At 38.8% G+C, this 16,009-nt stretch overlaps 1 protein-coding gene across 2 annotated transcripts in view; it reads right to left on the reverse strand.

The window, feature by feature from the left end:
* The window catches only part of myo1d (myosin 1D), a 180,584-nt gene that overhangs the window by 125,051 nt on the left and 39,524 nt on the right, over positions 1 to 16,009 (reverse strand). For both annotated transcript variants that reach the window (XM_034055719.3, XM_059006770.1), the window contains exons 3-7: positions 6,371 to 6,579; positions 4,316 to 4,409; positions 2,453 to 2,618; positions 1,828 to 1,881; positions 1,151 to 1,246 (exon numbers count right to left, since the gene is read on the reverse strand). In XM_034055719.3, the coding sequence (XP_033911610.3) occupies positions 1,151 to 1,246; positions 1,828 to 1,881; positions 2,453 to 2,618; positions 4,316 to 4,409; positions 6,371 to 6,579 (619 nt within the window). The remainder of the gene's footprint in view (positions 1 to 1,150; positions 1,247 to 1,827; positions 1,882 to 2,452; positions 2,619 to 4,315; positions 4,410 to 6,370; positions 6,580 to 16,009) is intronic.

Below are 16,009 nucleotides of genomic sequence, written 5' to 3' on the forward strand. Positions count from 1 at the left end.
TTAAACCACTCCGTGTTAGTGTATATACATTTTTGTTCTGCATTCTTTATCAGCATTCATCTGAATTTAAATCCAGGTGTATTGGAAATAACCGTATCGTGTTACTTTTTATTGCGACTCAAAGTTCTCATAAAAGCATGGTTTGGACTATGGTACCCGACAATAGATTGGGCTCCATATAATGCCTGTACAGTTGCCTCGCACGCATGTATATAAAAATGGCGTACCATTAGGAGATATTTCTTTTCTTGTTTTTACCCTTTGACTCAAGTAAAGTTCACTTAGTATGGAAGAAACCCATTCACGCTACTGTGTTACAAGTAACCAATGAAAGACTTACTTGAAACTACTACAAATTACTACAAATTCCATGCAAGTACTGTATTGGAAATTAACTTTGAATTTATTTAATATTTTTGTAACTAATATCAAGTAAAGAAATTAACAAAAAGAAAATTCTTACGATCATCTACAAATTGCTTAAGCCTCCTGAAATGAGAAGTTACTAAGCAAAGTAATTTGACTACTTATTGATTTTTGTTACCATTAATTACAATGCATTTTTGCATTCTACAAGCATTTTTTTTGTTTTAATTAATGTTGATTCTGTTTATTAGATTAACATGTTTTTGTATATAACAGTTAATGTAATTAACAGTATCAAGTCTTCCCATCTATTATCACTATTACCTTGATTAACATGGCACAATCCCTCTGTCAGCTATTTATTTTTCACTGGCATTATGGACTACAGTACTTTTGTTATGTAGCACAGGATGCTAGTGAAAGTTCTTGCGACTTAGCTGTGGGGGAATGTGTGGGCTTCACCAGTGTCAAAGTAAATGTATAGTAGCGTGGGAAAAAAATGATCAACAGCAAAACAATAAGAGACCTGGGGGAATACACTGTGTGAATATGCAATATAATCCTGTGCAGTTTGGACAAGAGCACCACCAAGTAAAATGATATCTCTTAATAATAATAGGACACTTTACACACAACATATTTATTACACATCACAAAAATACCTCATCAGGAACTGTTATTAAAACATTTTTTTAGTTTAGTTTTTTTGAAGACAGGGTTTTTCACCTTTAAATGTACTCACACTACACTTCGCAGCAAAAAACGTAATCAGAAATAGGCCTACCTTGACTTGCCTGCCCACTTTGATATAGTTATAGGCAGCTGGGTCCTTTTGAATGTGCAGGGATCGCAGAAGTTGTTCAGGGCCACCCAACACAAGCTAAAACACAGATAAAATACGATCCAACTGAATCAAGTGGAGGTAACCAAACACTGACATGAATCCAGTGCAGCAGATCTACCCCTTTAGGTTTTTAAGGCAATCTCCCTGCAGGAGAACAGAACATCCCTCAAAGTACTTTATTCCAAGGGATACCACAGTACTGTTTGTGCTTAATTTTTTTTTTTTTTTGAAGCAATGTTAAAAAAAAAAATAATACAATAATAAGCTACAGTAAACCGTGTATCATTTAAAGTTTAAAAATGTTAATAAAATGTCACTATGCCCATTTAAATTCAGTCATTGGCTTTAATGGCTCTCCGTCGTGCAGCTTACTGAAGTTAATGCAATAATGTGTCCTTCATTGCTATGCTTGAGTTTCTTACTAAATCTGTTTACAGTAAACCTGGCCCACATTGGCTTTTGGCTTCTGGGCATCCACCAATGAGAGGAGTTGCTTGGGATTCTGGACCTTATAGTTCATGAGAACACTTCTCAAGTCCATGGTATGATATTGAATCAAGCATTCATTTATTCATGGGACAACTGTACAAGTTGAGGTTAGCCAAAGAAATACAGACCTGGTAGAAGGAGTGGAAGCTTCTCTCCCCTGACTGCTGGACGATTACCCTGGACTGAGATAAATAGACATATAAACTCAAAAAAACTGCCTTGATTTTACAGTCTGGAACTGCATGTAGTTAGTTGCATTTAAACTTTGACACTGCTATCTTCATTTTTTAGGTGTTTCATGTTTGACCAACCACAGGTTGAAGAATATCATGCCTGTGAACCTGCCAAGGTACCCGTATAAACACATTGAAGTAGAGAACAAACACACCAAAATCAATCAAAATCTAAGTTCTTTGGCCACGGGTACATACTTTTTCCAAAACATAAAATAAAATGACACCCAAATACAAATGTATCAAATGGCACAGCAGAGTTCCTCTACGACTGAAATGGTCTATCAGTCTTACAGATTATATCGCAGGCACGACACTCTGGTCTTGTGGGCACGAGTTTGCCCACAGGCTTGAAGAGCACTGCCCTAACCGAAAAACTTGCTTGCTGGCACAGGGCACACATTGAAATTGCTTGTCTGCTATCCCTAGATAAAGAACCAGAACTATGAAAAAAAAAAGGAGATTCTGTACTGTGTTGAGTCCATGAGTGCCATTGTTACCCCTCTAAAGCGCCCCCTACCTTCTCAAGCAGGTAGTTGCTGATGTGGCCCCCAATGGGATCCCCCTTGAAGTCGAAGTTGATGTCCATGTACTTGCCGAATCGGCTGGAGTTGTCATTGCGGTTGGTCTTGGCGTTCCCGAACGCTTCAAGGACGCAGTTTGATTTCAGCAGCATGTTCTTTACCCTACAAAAATCCAAGGGCAAAAAGAGCAGCATACTTTCATTTCGAATGGACCCAGACACTATTGCCTGCAAATGTTTTGGAAAAGGACTGGTCTGAAAAGATTTTAGCATTAATGATTTAACATGGAATACCAGTGTGAATATCTATACTAATGTAATGTAATCAAGGGGGATCTAAAGATATATATACCGAATTCTGAGTCAACTCCCCAGTTTGAAGGTTGCCAGCACCCCCCACCAACTTGTAGCTAAAAGTTAAATTTTAACCATTAATTTCTGTTTTTTAAAAACCACACGCAGGGGAAATATCGCGGCTCACGTTAATAAACTGACTAAAAGTAGCTGCTCTGCATATTGCTCTGTTTATTGAATGGTATTATAGGTCTACGATGCATCATTTGTACAGCAAATAGTGAAGCTGCACACCTTTTATAGCTGTCGGCGGCTGACGTATCGCATTCATCTGAGTCAGAAGTATGAACCAGCCAGTGGAGTTCGACGGTTTCAGATCAGATGATACAGACTCCGCAGTCTGATTGATTACGCTTTCCTGTTATGCTACAATATATATTTTAGATTTTTTTTTTTTTTCAAACCCGACAAGAGCTTGCAACTCAGGCACCATTTTTTTGTAATGAGCATTTTAATGCTATAGTGCTACTTTGGATGTTAATGTATTAATTTCGTGTTGACAATTTCGTACTTGAAGAGATTATGTAAAGCCCTTTAATTTAGGGGGGCGAAAATGTCACAAGTTTATATATTTTTGAAATGTAGTGACTTATTTTAGCTTTTTTCACCTACAAATGTGGTTTTTCATGATGTGGTTTTGCACTAGACACTGCAGCTTTAAAGTTTAATGTTTGCTTTATGAAAAGATTTGAAATGGCAGTGGACATACTGCAGCAGCTTTGAATTGTATTTCACCAGTCATCAAACTGCAGAGCTCAAAATGACTGTGACATCCAATGGCAGAACCAGACGTAACTGTAGTTTATGAAGTGCAGCATACTACAGGTCTATTCACACCGGACGTGATCTGATTTGTCCTGGGATAAAATGACACTACCTTTCACACCAGTGGCGACAGACGCGCACAATGTGATCGGCAACTCTCCTCCGATTGGTCATTGGTCAGTTCCCAAGCTGCTGCACGACAAAAAATCGTAAAAAGAGAAACCATCCTTTTTTCTCTTCAGTGTGGCCCCGTCAAATCGCAGGACACGTCGATGGTTTGTATTAAAACACATGTTCTTAAAGTACGATCTTAAAGTACATACAGTTACCTGTAGTATATTTATAGAATACGATTTTGAATCAGGTAATACAGTACACTACTTTTAATAAGAGACAGAACAGCATAACAAATCACTGAGTTTATTCTGCATTGTGAGTTTTACAGTTGAGGGTCCCTATTTAAAAAAAAAAAGTTAACACTGTAGTTACAGGGTTGTAGTGATACTGCATTGACAAATTACTGTTTTAAGTGTGTTTATAACCCTTACTTTAGATCATACAGTGCTTTGAAAAATGTACTTCTAACTCTCTCTAAAAAAGATAACATTTAATTAATGGCAAACTAGATTTAATCAATCATCTTTGAAAAAAACATTTCTTATGAATTTCTCATGAAAATGTTATGAATTAGGCCCAATGAGCGAAAAGTAAACAGCGACACCAAGCTGAAAGCTCTCTTACCTCTCAACCTCGGCTCTCTGTCCAGGGTTGGTGATGGCTGCGATGTACTGCATAATGTATTTACTGGCTTCTGTCTTCCCGGCTCCACTCTCCCCTGTAACAGAACAGACACACACACACACACACTGAGTCACACTTGTAGTTCAGCTACAGAACACTAACTTCAGATACTGACGTCTCAGCAACCCTGTGTATCGGTGGACAGGATATTCAGTTTTTACCATTTCCAATTTGTCAGTACTGCAGCCATGCATATTACGATATACTTTATTAGGACCTGTCTACATGATTGGATTTGGAAATCGCCCTGGTGTGGGGCATGTTCTCTTCTATACCCTGGGACCCTTGATTATTGGAAGGCTGAATGAATGCTGTAGTTTAAAAATTGTTGCTGGTCACCAAACAATGCTAGTGTCCAGATTCTCTGAAGATGATCCACCATTCCATGAATGGTCCAAGAACAGAGGAGAATGACAGAGACTTCAGGCATCTTCCATGGCCGCCACAACCCCTGTGTTTCAATGTCTTCTTTTCTTAACTCAGAATTCACAACATGAAGGTAAAATTGATCATTTATTGGGACCTTCATGTAGGATAGAACTGAAGCCTGGCCAGGTGAAGAGCTTTACAGGCACATTCAGAAACAACCGTTGAGTGTCAACGCTCACTTCAGTGTGCTTATCTCAATGTGAAAAAACATTAACATGGCACACTTCAGTGAGCACTAAAACTCAAGTGTTAATTCTGCATATGGCTGTTACCCATTCACCGTCTGTCTGAAGATTTCAATTCTTCAAAAAGAGGCAACCCTGTTAGTAACTTCAGAGGCAATGTGGTGGAGGAGTTAAAAGCACAAGGCAGGAAGCCAGGGTGATATTTGAGGTTCCACTGCACTAGCGGGATGGACTGCTCAGTAAATTCCTTTGTTAGTAAGGGATACCAGGTTATTTAGTATTCAGGGAAGTGGAGTATGGTAGAACAGGCAATGAGTGCACCCCACCATAATTAGAAAGCGCTTATTCATCTGTGCCAGTACTTGTTGGAGTGTAGTGTACACTGCACTTACTGATGGGTTGGTTGTCTTTTTTTATTCTCAACACAAGAGGGCACTATTTGTACAACACACATATACACAGCAATAAAGTGTTTTGAACTGCTACAGGTTAAAAGGTACAATACACTAATCCATACAAAAAGCATGACATTTCTGACAACAGTTACACTGTGTTTTGGATTGTTTTAAAAGTACCAATGCTTATTTGTATGTTAAACATTTTTGTTTTATTTTAAAAACACCAATCTCTCTTTCCTACTCTCACCTGAAGAAGAGATCTTTGAGGTCTTGAAAGCTTGCAATTAATAATTGTTTAGTTAGTCCAAGAAAAGGTATCACCTCTCCTTCTCTGTTTTATTTTAAAAAGATGCTTCTTGTATGTATTAATAAACTGTTTATTGTTCAGTTATAAGACCTCATCTTAGAGGCATTTGCAGTTAATTACTAACTATATTTTATTTTTATTGTGACAAACTATCCTGGGGGCAAGTCATAGGGGGAACAGTGTTTCTGATGAAATAGTTTAGAAACACGAATTAAATAGCTATGTGAAAAGTGTCTGTATCACTGATCTGGTCAGTGGTTAAAACAATGTGACATTTTAACTGAACACCAATAGAACAGCGGTAATTTACTAAATAAATACAAATACAATAACAAACTTAATTCTATCTGTTCATGATGCACTTAATGATGTTTTAAATCTTCATTCATTACTGCCAATGGTTAAAGTCTATTTTACCTTCTTATTTTAATATCAGATTCAGTTCAAAGACAAAGATTTATAAGAACAAGTTATTGCTACATCCTGGTGCAAAATCACGTCCAGTTTCATCAAGCCATGCGACTTACAGCACAGGAACTGATTATATTATTATTTATTTGGCAGACGCCTTTATCCAGGAAACAGTATTTTTTTATTCCGATTAAAAGTATTATGATTGAAAGTAATACGATTTTAAAAGTAATGCTAACAAAGGTTATAAAGTGTCCCTCTCTACCTGAGATGACAATGCAGTTGTCCTTATTCCTCCTCTTCATGGCCTTGTAAGCCGCGTCCGCAATGGCAAATAGGTGGGGGGGGCGCTCGTACAGCTCCCTGTCCTTGTACTGCTCAATGGTGTCCCGGCCGTAGATGTTCATGGAGCGGTAAGGGTTAACTGACACCACCACCTCCCCGATGTAGGTATAGATCCGGCCCTTCTCAAACCTGCATGAGACACACAGAACACACTCAGCAATCACGATACGTGTCATACACACAACACTGGAGACCGGTGAAACAGCAACACATACTAACCTGTGGAGACAAAGCGGGGGATCATCTGGCAATTACCAAAATAAAGGGCTGTCTATTATATTTAAAAATTCTACCCTTTTACTCTGCGATTCCCCTATTCCAGGTGCTTCATTCGCCTTACACTACACTGCGCACCTGCCATGGCGAGCCATCTCAAAAGACACCAGCAAATAAATGACAGTGATAACGGGGGACTATGTGACACAGTCAGTTAATGCATTAGCTTCTCACCTGTAATGATCAGTTGGGCACTGACACAGTGCAGCTGTGAAACCCTCTACGAACATAATCTTGGATCTTTTATTTAACATCATGTAATCAAATAAACTACAAAATGATATTGCTAGTCTGCCAGAGGCCATATTTCATGTTAGATTTCAAAAAGTCACATTTTTCCATTTGTCATTTTTCTGCTAAGAACATAAGAACGTTTACAAAACGAAAGGAGGCCGTTCGGCCTGTCTTGCTCGTTTGGTTGTTCGTAGCTTATTGATCCCAGAATCTCATCAAGCAGCTTCTTGAAGGATCCCAGTGTGTCAGTTTCAACAACATTACAGGGGAGTTGGTTCCAGACCCTCACAATTCTCTGTGTAAAAAATATATTGAAAACTACAACGCTATATGTAATTAAATATGTTAACATAACATTATTCAGCAGGTTTCATTCGACTTTATGAAGCAAAATTAGTTAATTCTATAGGGTGATGCAAAACATTTGGCTATAGCTGTATTGCTCCTTCACCTCCTAAGAGGATGGTCATTTCAGGGTAAACTTGAGGAACAGAATCATACACTTCTTGAAAAAAAAGCACACATTCATACTCTGGTACTATACCATAGTTAAAGAAAGCTCTGGTTTCACATCTTACTTTTCAGTTATGCTTCCCAGGTCATTTTATCTGGGGGGCAATACTGTCCCCACACATTCAGTGTTTGTCACTAACCAGCCAGCTTCCTTGAAATACTGACTGCTATAAAAAAAAAAAAGCCTTCTTTCATCCAGAAATCTTATTTAAAAATGGAAGTGCATAACTGGTTCACTTTTTTCACCTCCTCTGATCTCTCTATCTCTGTTCCTCTGGAATCTACTACACACTCTCCCTCTTCCTCCGCCAAGAACCTCGGAGTCACCCTGGACCCCTGCCTCTCTTATTCCCAGCACATCTCCACTCTGGCACGCACTTGCCGGTTCTTCCTGAGCAACATCCGAAGAATCCGACCCTTCCTCACCAACTACGCAACCCAGCTCCTGGTCCAGGCCTTGGTACTTTCCCGCCTAGACTACTGCAACTCCCTCCTGGCTGGCCTCCCTGCGTCCGCCACCCGTCCGCTCCAGCTCATCCAGAACTCTGCTGCTCCCCTGGTGTTCTCTCTGCCTCGCTTCTCCCACGCAACTCCACTACTCCACTCACTCCACTGGCTCCCGATCACCGCTCGCATCCAGTTCAAGACTCTTGTACCAGCCTACAGATGCCTTGACCAGACTGCACCCAGCTACCTCCAGACCCTCATCTCTCCCTACACCCCCACTCGACCTCTCCGCTCTGCCTGCACTAGAAGACTGGCTCTACTTCCTTTACGCTCCCCTGCCTCCAGAGCCCGCTCCTTCTCCACCCTCGCCCCACAGTGGTGGAATGACCTTCCTACAAATGTCAGGACTGCCCAGTCCCTGATCACATTTCGGTGCCTCCTCAAGACTCACCTCTTCAGAAAGCACCTGTAGAACTCCTCTGTTTTTCCCCTGGGACACTTATCACCTTTCCTTAAATGCGCTTTACTTGCTCTTATCTGCCCCCTATTTCACTGCATTTAATCCTGTACTTCAGAGTACTGTAATCTGCCAAGTGTTTAATCTGTAGTTTTTGTATTTAATTATATCCTGATGTAACTATCACTGACATTGTTATCTGCTGTATTATTGAATCATATTTTGTCACACTTGTACTTGCTAGAACCAAAGTCATTGTATTTATCTTGCTCTTAATTGCATTATTACTTGTACTATGATTCTTGAAATGTATTTGTTTACGACTGTAAGTCGCCCTGGATAAGGGCGTCTGCTAAGAAATAATAATAATAATAATAATAATAATAATAATAATAATAATAATAATAATAATAATAATAATAATAATATGAAATTGTTTAATTAACTGGAACCATTTCCAAAAGTATATGTATGGTGCCCTACACACCTTGAGGTCTAGATAAAATGGAGATCAGGCAAGCCATACTAACAGCAGAGCCTCCTCCAGGCTGTGCCTCGGTGGGGTTTCACACTTGGGTACACGAGCAACCACTTATTGAAACTCAAACAATATATGGGAACAATGAACCATTAGTATTTTAAATGTCACTAAAAATATAACTGAAATGAATTAAGCGTCTTCAATGCACACCAGCTTCCTTCCTCCTCTCAAACCTGCCTCTCTGGCTCTCCTGCAGTCTTCCCCACTCCCTGAATAAAGCGCCCATTCTTTTCTTTCTCCTGGCCAGGCCAAGAACAGCAATCCCTGTTTTCATAAGGCTGCAGCCTTGGACAAAGCACTCAACACAGCACAGGCTTTGGGGGCTGCTGTTACACAGGCCTCAATCTGTATTCCTCTCGACTCATCTCAGTAACAGTTCTTAGAAAGACCCTTATATTCAACAGCACACCGCTTAGATATGCTCAGTAGGTACAGTGTTTTTTTTTTTTTTTTTTAATGTTTCCCTTTGTCTTTACAACAGTTTTGCTGTTACGCTCTCAGCAACAACTAGAGCTTGCAAATTCCTTAAAAATAGATTTGGGCAACCTGAGCTCGAATATAAAACCTGATGTTGGAAATGTGGGGGTTACATTTGATTCCGATACGAGTTTTGAGGCTCATATTCGAGAAATTGTACTTATCTATGAAATATTGCTAAAGTTATGACTTTTCTTACTTTGTCTGATGCTGAGAAGTTAATTGATGCTTTTGTTTCATCTAGACTTGACTATTACAGCGCTTTATTTGCTGGGCTTCCGCATCATGCCTTCTCACGTGTGCAGCTTGCTCAGAATGCAGCTGCTAGGGTTCTTACTAAAACAAAGAAACTGACTCATAACTCCTATGTTGGCCTCACTACTGGCTTCCAGTGTGTTTTAGAATTGATTTTAAAATCTTACTAATGACAAAGCACCAAATGGCTTGGCACCGGATTACCTGGATTTTGTCCCCAAATGCTGGCCTTTTGTGCCTCCCAAAGGTAAAATTGAAAAGGAGAAAAAACATTTAATTATAATAATAATAATAATTTATTATTTTGTAATTTGAACTACTTTTTGATATTGCAGACTTCTTTGTGTATATGTGGAATAACTCAAGATCCATGTAAAAATGCATACAGATGCATATATACAGAGGCAAGTTAAGCAAATACCAAGTTGTATTGCAATTTAATAAGCAGTTTATCAGATATCTGCAGAAATGACACACAGTACAGATGAACAAATGTACAGACAGACTATACCGCCCCAGAATACTCTTAACAGCTTATGCTAAATAAGGTTAATATTAAGTTTCATCACAATTGGATAAGTGGTTTTCTAGATACAGTATATGGAAACATGTAAACTGACCTCCACTGATAATTACTGCTATTAGCAATCACATGGGTACAACACAGCTAAGGCCACAGGTTTTGCATCACCCTATAGCAGGGGTTCTCAAACTTTGTCACAGTGACCCTCCCTATGTGAAGAACAAAAACAATTGCGCCTCCCCATTGAACTGACAATCTTATATATGTTGCAAGAAACTGAGTAATAAAGGGCTGTGATAAATAGATATAATAAGAGTATAAGTCAACATTAGTTTTTTGCCATTAACTCATTCAGCTTGCTCTGAAAAAAGTCACCGATTTTAGATGCTAAATTTGGGTGCCTTGTTTCCAGATGTCGGCGTAGTTCACAGGGCCACATACTGTCATTTGCCAGAACCTCTCCACACACATCACACACTGAGGCCATGACACACTGCTGGAGCCACTCCACGTAAATCCTAGTTTTAAATACACATCATCACATTTTCGGCTTCTGCAGTTTTGCTGGAACCTCCGCTGTTGCCGCCTTTGTCTTGTGGGTAAGTTTTCCTCCCTTTGTCACAAAACGATCCATTTCTGTTGTACGCTGTTTCTCACTGTACGCACTGCTGATAATCTCGTCTTGTAGTTTACAATTTGAGTGATTGTGCCCGGAAAAACCATGCAGCGTATGACTGACGTTCACAGTTGCTAAGGAATGCAGTGTGGCAAGATAAACAAGATATGTGCGATATTATTATATTTGCAATATTATTTTATTTGCATTATTTTTCTTTTTTTTAAATCACCAAACCTTTCTTTTAAAAAAAAAAAAAAAAAAAAACACCAACAACAACTGACACGTAGCTTGCACCTCCACTGGCTCACTACATAGTTTGAGTACCATTGCCCTATAGAATTAACAAATTTTTCTTCAGTCAAATGAAACCTGCTAACATTAACATATTGAATTGCATACCGCCTTGTAGCTTTCCATATATACAACTGAAAAACGTGACACATTTTCAAATAAATACTGTACTAGTATTATGGCTCTGGTAGACTTTTGCGATATAATTTTGTAGTTTATTTGATTACATGATAAAAGATCTGAATTATATTGATAAGTTTTAATAATACTCACTCTAGTTTTGGTCCTCCTGCAGCCATACTTGGATGCAATTTTACTGTTGGGGAATGCCGCTTTCAAAAGTGGGCCTATATATGATCTACAGCGGCAATTGACAAGTTGTGTTATATTAGAACGTTAAGTGCTTTGCCCGTAGCACCGTAGCAACTGCATGAAAACTGTAGTTGCTATGCCCAAAACCTGGCAGTTGGTCTCTATGCGCCTCTCCTAAGTCACTTCCTGAGTTACAGAACCCCAGTTGAATCCCACATACATTCCTATGTGTAACAATGAATACAAGTTTCAAGCTCAGGTGGGGTACTGTTACCTGTCATGCAGGAAGTAGAGAGTGTTGTGACTAAAGGTCAGCTTGGGTATAAAAATAAAACCCAACCCGAGCCCTTTTCATTTTTTCATACCCAACCCGACCCCAATATCGCCATAAACAATATCAAACATGCTATTGAAATACAGAAAGCATATTTCAAGTCAAAACGCAAATTAAAACAAAAACAAATACTCTCAGCGAAGCATCCAGTTAGATGAAAATTTTACTTTGTAGTCTCAGATACAGACATATAGCATCATGTTTGGATAAATCTAGCTAAAAAACAGCAAAGTTAACGTTGAACAAATTATATGTCGATGACTTGTCATTATATCACACCAGAATTTAAACTCAATGCCAGAGTTTTAACAGCAACGTTTCCACTGGAGGATGCCAAAACTGGTGAAAACAATGTAATTTAATTTTCTCAAACCACGGAATTACCATGTACAACTGACTTGGCCCTGCTGCAGGGCGAGTATGTCCTTTTTCAGTGTGCCACTGCAAAGATGAATTTCCCATCTTTCTGCTTCATATTTAAGTAAAAGTTTGCAAGATTTGCACTGTACAAATCCACTTGAACTTTTACTATCGTGGAAAACAACAAATGTCAAAATATTTCCAAACAGAATATTTACTCTTTCCAGCGACAGAACTTTGCACTGCTAAACATTCTCCAGTAGACAGCTTTCTTTTTATATCAACAGCCTCCATATTAATAATATAGAATCACTTGTTGGCTGTATTTTTTACAGCATAAACACGAGAACGCAAAGACGCCACTCACTGCACGCTTCACGCTTTGCTCACGTGGGATCCATGATAAGTCTGAAGTAATTTTAGGAGGCATTTGCAAGAGGAAAAAAAACACTCTAAAACGTAATAATGCATTTATTTATAAAACACTGAGCCGGCCCGGCCCGACCCGAGCCCGAGTGCTTGACACAGAATATACACCCGATTCGACCCTGACACATATAGCCAGACAAGATAAATGGATTTTTAAATCAGTATGAGTTTGAATATAATTTCTTATAATGTGTAAATGACTTCTTGCTGAAATCTGCTGAAGCGAAATAAAATCTGGAAAACAATTTCTGGGCTTGTCAGACCATTGTGCTGCTAATACAAGCAACTGTTATTAAACCTTTAGCTATTTCTGTGACCCATCTTTGTGGAGGTTCTATCTGTAGCATCAACAATGCAGCAATAACAATCTTTGTTACTACCAGCCAACTGCCTCTCTTCATCGGCATACCTTTTAATCTTTATAGTATGCCATCTATAAAAATAGTATGCCGTTATACAAAATTTTATCTGTGCTGGATAGAGATTCAGAGTAAATACTGAACTGTGTGTCATTCACCTGCCCCGCAGTTTCAGGATAGCAAACAAAATGTTAAGTGGAGTTAATTTCTAGCAAGAAACATCTATATGTCACCAGGTGTGCAATCTCTCTGGTTCTCAACAAATCAGGAATTGAGAACAAGGCTGTCTGATAGAACATGTCCGGAAACATTGTAGCTAGACAATAAAGAGCCAGGAAGTGAAAACCTCCTGTGTGGAACACAATGGGGATTGGGCAAGCATGAACATTGCAGATATTACTCATTGTTTATGGAATATCTGCGTCAAGGGAATGAAGCAAATAAACACAACTGCTGTCACTAATTTAGACTTGCTACTACTTACAATGCACCTCACTTTTGGAATTACTTCTGCATTTTGTATGAAAGCAGCTACCTTGCTTTCAATCAGGCACTTCAGCAGGAAATCTTGTCTATTTGTAGAAAACGTTTGACTGAAGCACAATAATTTAGGGAAGGATTAATCAATGACAATACTAAAGATCATTAATTATTATTTTACTGGATTATTTATTGGACTGAAAAATGTATACCTACAATTCTATTTAAAAATCAACAATAAATCAGGTTTCTGAAATCTAGGGTGATAGTCACAAGAAATGAAAGTTAAATCATGGCTTACGATAATCACGATGGTCTCGAGATTTACAGACTTTAATGCTATAGGATTCATTTTTATTCACTCAGTGCTTAAACACTGCACAGATAAATTATTGAGTAACCACTGAAGTGCAGCCACCTCTTGCATGCAGCATCTTCAAAATGTTGATGTTTTTGTGGAGGAAGGCTCTTTGTTGGGAGGACGTGTCTCTGTTACCTGGCTGTGTTGGAAACAAGAATCTTGTTGCCACATGCCCGGCTCACAAAAGCAGTAATTAACTGCTTGGGGAGTTCCAGTCATCAAAAAACAATTAGCCTTAACCTGCGTGTGCACTAACCACCCAGCTGCTGCCTGCCTGCGGTCTCTGTGGTCGGATGGAGCAGGGAGGCACTCCGACAGGAGAGGCTCTCCAGAGCCTTTAGGGTGCTCGTAGGGTTGAACCTGTGTGGTTTGGAACAGTGTCAGGGACACAGCTACTACAGTAAATACAGCAGGGAACCCTGAGCTGTGATTGGCCTGTAATGAGAACAGGATTTAAATTTTTAATGGCCAGAGGTCCAGTGAGGTCACAAAGCTATCTGCATTATGTGCTAGGGGAAGGAGTAAAGCAATCTGAATATACAAGTGCAAACACTGAATTACAACAGATATACCATTTGTTATTTTATATAAAATGTTGCATATCTTGGAAATATGTATCTTTTTTTTTTTCTGAGGGTCCTGATTCAAATGGGGACCTTCATTGTCTGATCGTGTTTGTCTGTCTGTCACACTTTATGTGAAACACAATAAATGCCTTGATAAATGTCAAACCATATCATCCTAGCCTCCTCTAGATGTTTTTCATTGCATTAACAGGTGCTCTGCGATTAATATGTGATTAGGAGGCCCCTCTGTATTTGTGCACACTGGTTGTTATGGCAGCAATAATTTTACATTGCACAACCTTACATACATGTCAGACACTTAGAGACAGATTTATTCACCTTCAAAAGAACCAGTTTAACTAGTACAAAATACCAATTAGAAAATATTGTGTCCACTTCCATAAAATAAAAAAAAAGTTACTGTATCACAAAAGCTGACCAACACATTTTTCCCCAGGACATCGGTTTCAGAGACAGAGCGTTGCACCGTAGCAGATGTGCTTCAATTTGTTTCATGCATTTGCAGTTCAGTAGCATGCTTTACTTTCAAGTACTTTTTTGCTGTTTCTGTTAATTACACATTTTCTTTTTATTCTCCTTTTTTACCAATTCGAAAATATAAAAACTTCAGATTGTTATCGTAGACATAAACCATACTTCTTTCCCTCTGCTCACAGTTGTTTCAGACCAGGTTGTATTTGCTGACCACGTGAGGGGTTAAACATGTGCACATTGTGCAGGCTTGGATTCCCGAAAGAGAAACCCCAATACATCATGCAAGGTGACTGCACTGCTAATTTGTACAATGTATCTCAATTAACAAAACCAAGGGTAAATCACATGTATATTATAAGCTCAGCTTTTGTCTTAAGAGTGAAAGTAACCGCGTGCATGGAAAGGGACAGAGCTGCTCAGAGACGGCACACAGTTTAAAAGAGAAGGTTTTTTTCCGTAATTGGTCTATACTTACAAGAGTGGAAGATTAAAACATGGTAGGGTACAAACTTTGTGTTTGTTTACTAACATTGACTTTTATTAGTTTACACTAGTTTATTAGTTTACACTGTGCTAAAGGACAGCAGTGGAAAAGGGATGGTGGAGCAGGAGATCACTGCAACACAGCTCTGTGGCATGGCATTATAAATGCACTGTGCACCATACCAAAACAAAGCTGATTTTGAAAATCGACTTCCCCTCCAATCAACTAGTTGCTGCAGCCCCAGATTTATATTCTCATATATTTACAGCTATTCTCTATTAGTGTTAGTCTGGCTCTGGAGGAGTCTATATAGTACAATAAAATAATGATTCTTACTACTGAAGGTCATAAAGCAGATGTTTATCAAGGAATGAGCTGCAATGTGATCTAATGATAACCAGGAGGGATAGTGAGCAGACCAGTCTGCATTAGCTGCATTAGAAAAGTGCTTATTGACTTTAAACTTTCACACTTTTATTGTTTGGCTGAATTCTGTGGGGATTTCCCAGTTCTGTATTTCCTTAATAAGCTCAAAAACAAGATGGGTCAGTGTTTTAGGAGACAAAGTTCATTAAAAGCAGTCATTTTCCTTTATTAAAAGGCTAATATTAAAACACATTTTTGAGAAGGAACATGGTATTACGAAAAAAAAAAAAAAGGACATCATTTGCTTATGTAATGTCCATCAATACAAGAGATCAGTGCCCTTCAACAACTTCAAATAAATCTTGTATTGTATCAGACAA

Source organism: Acipenser ruthenus, chromosome 33 (genome assembly GCF_902713425.1).
Source record: "Acipenser ruthenus chromosome 33, fAciRut3.2 maternal haplotype, whole genome shotgun sequence".
NCBI classification, from domain to species: domain Eukaryota; kingdom Metazoa; phylum Chordata; class Actinopteri; order Acipenseriformes; family Acipenseridae; genus Acipenser; species Acipenser ruthenus.